Genomic DNA, 2,090 nt, shown 5'->3' on the forward strand with positions numbered 1-2,090 from the left:
CCTAGGATTGGTGTACCATTTGATTATGGATCTCAACCAAGCACAAAATCACATTGATTTCGATTCATAACTTGAATACCAAAATTAAAGTAAAAAATCACATTTCATATGAAAAACACAAGGGAAGTTGTAAAGAAAATTTCCCCCAATCTGATGAAGCAAATAGGCAAAAAAAGAGTGTCTAAAATCCGGAAAAGCAGACCAAGAAGAAAACCAAACTTGATTAAAAACCATGGATTAAATCAAATATTATTCCCAAATTAAATCACCCTAGAAACACACCCAAAAAAAAAGGTAGAAAAATAACCAAAAGGAAACAAAATAAAACAAAGCTCTAATCCGCAACCCCGAAACCCCAATGCAACCTTAGTTAGCGTCCATCCACAATCCAAGTGCTTCCGCTGACTCTCGATTTCCACCGTAGATAAACATTCATCCAACGGTTAAAGTTCAAAACTTCACAAAGGTTCCCGATCCGTGTGAACCCCATCCCAACCAATCAGAACTCGCCATTTCCCTCTCACCACCTTCTATATAAATTCCCCTCCACCGTTTATCTCTGCGTCATAAGCCTGTATCATACCCAACTCTTCATCACATAAAGCACTATCTCTCTCTCTCCAAAACGGTTATTGCAACCTCTCTGGTTTAAATTTTGTGGTTCAGTTTCAGCCATGTCTACCGCCGCAGCACAGCCCAAGACTAAGAAAACGGCTGCGTCCAAGAAGCCTCCTTCTCACCCCACCTTCGCCGAGGTATGCACAAAAATTATTCATAATCCATTCAAAATTTAATTTTAAATTCAAAAATTGTGAATTATAAATTATGAATTGTGAATTCTAATTCGATGTGTTATTATTTTCTAGATGATAACGGATGCGATTTCGAGTTTGAAAGAGAGAACTGGTTCAAGCCAATATGCGATAACGAAGTTCATCGAAGAGAAGCACAGGAATCTTCCACCAACCTTCCGGAAGCTTCTTCTCCACAACCTCAAGAAATCCGTCGCTGCTGGAAAGCTCGTGAAAGTGAAGAATTCATTCAAACTTGCGCCGAAAGCTGCTTCTCCTCCCGCTCCAGTGAAGGCTCCAGCGAAGGCTTCTTCTGCTGCCGCCGCCAAGCCTAAAGCCGCGGCGGCTTCCAAGCCTGGTCCTAAGCCTGTGTCCAAACCTAAAGCCAAACCAGCTGCCATTACGAAGAAGGCCGCTGCCAAACCTAAAGCCAAATCTGCTCCTGCTTCTGCAAAGCCGAAGCGGAAGCCAAAAGCGAATGCTCCGGCGAAGAAGGTTGCTGCCAAGCCGGTGAAGAAGATGCCAGTTAAAAAGCCGAAAAGCGTGAAGTCTCCAGCGAAGAAAGCAGCGGCGAAGAAGACTAAGAAGTGAAGGTGAAAATGGGGCTTGGTTTGTTAGGGATAGTTAAATATTTTTCTCGCTTTTTTTTTTATTTTTTTAATGTTTTGTTGTCGTTAATTGTTAGTATAGATATAATGGTAGGGGAAGGTTATTGATGTAAATTCGTTTGGTTAGATGAATGTAACAAGGACTTGTTTTCTGCAGTTTGATGTGTTCCTTTTAACTTGGAATTGGGAGAAGTAAGATCTCTAATCATACTCCAAAAACGTATACAAGCTGGAGTTTTGTGCGTTATGCGAAGTTTTTTCGTTCTCACTCGATATGCAAAGCATGTTTGATGTTTGGGTTAACATTACAAAACAAAATCTTACCACGTAGCCAATGTATATTATATTATAATATTATAAGTGTTAATAAGGTGAAAATATTCTCCGTTTAGTAACATGTCGGTACTGGAAAGAAAGGATAACGGGGAATAGTTTTTAGGGAGAAAACAAATTAAGGGAAAAAGAAGTAAAAGGATAGAGAAGTCGGTGGATTTGTCGTGTAAAATCAGAGATTGATTGAGACGTAGTTTGATGGAGGAAATGGGAAGGGGGCATACCAAATATGAAGCATTTTAATGTATGAATCGACACGGGAGAGGGCATGACCCTCGCTTGTGTCGCCATGTATTCAGCAATCAGCGTAGCTTATGTTCTGACATGGCGAGGTTGAGCCTCGTGGCCGTGGGGACTA

The 2,090-nt window shown here is 40.8% G+C and overlaps 1 protein-coding gene across 1 annotated transcript; it reads left to right on the forward strand.

Moving 5' to 3' along the window:
• The first annotated feature begins 292 nt into the window (after positions 1-292).
• Positions 293-1,555, forward strand: LOC112711002 (uncharacterized). The gene is made up of 2 exons (XM_025763509.2): positions 293-755; positions 867-1,555. The coding sequence occupies exons 1-2, from the start codon at positions 675-677 to the stop codon at positions 1,380-1,382; spliced, it is 597 nt and encodes a 198-aa protein (XP_025619294.1). The 5' UTR covers positions 293-674; the 3' UTR covers positions 1,383-1,555.
• The last annotated feature ends 535 nt before the right edge of the window (positions 1,556-2,090 follow it).

The sequence above is a fragment of the Arachis hypogaea genome, chromosome 9, assembly GCF_003086295.3.
Source record: "Arachis hypogaea cultivar Tifrunner chromosome 9, arahy.Tifrunner.gnm2.J5K5, whole genome shotgun sequence".
NCBI lineage: Eukaryota > Viridiplantae > Streptophyta > Magnoliopsida > Fabales > Fabaceae > Arachis > Arachis hypogaea.

Coding starts and splice junctions, on each gene's coding strand:
- LOC112711002 (XM_025763509.2), top strand. CDS start 675: ATGTCTACCGCCGCAGCACAGCCCAAGACTAAGAAAACGGCTGCGTCC. Junction 756..866: donor CTCACCCCACCTTCGCCGAG/GTATGCACAAAA, acceptor ATTATTTTCTAG/ATGATAACGGATGCGATTTC.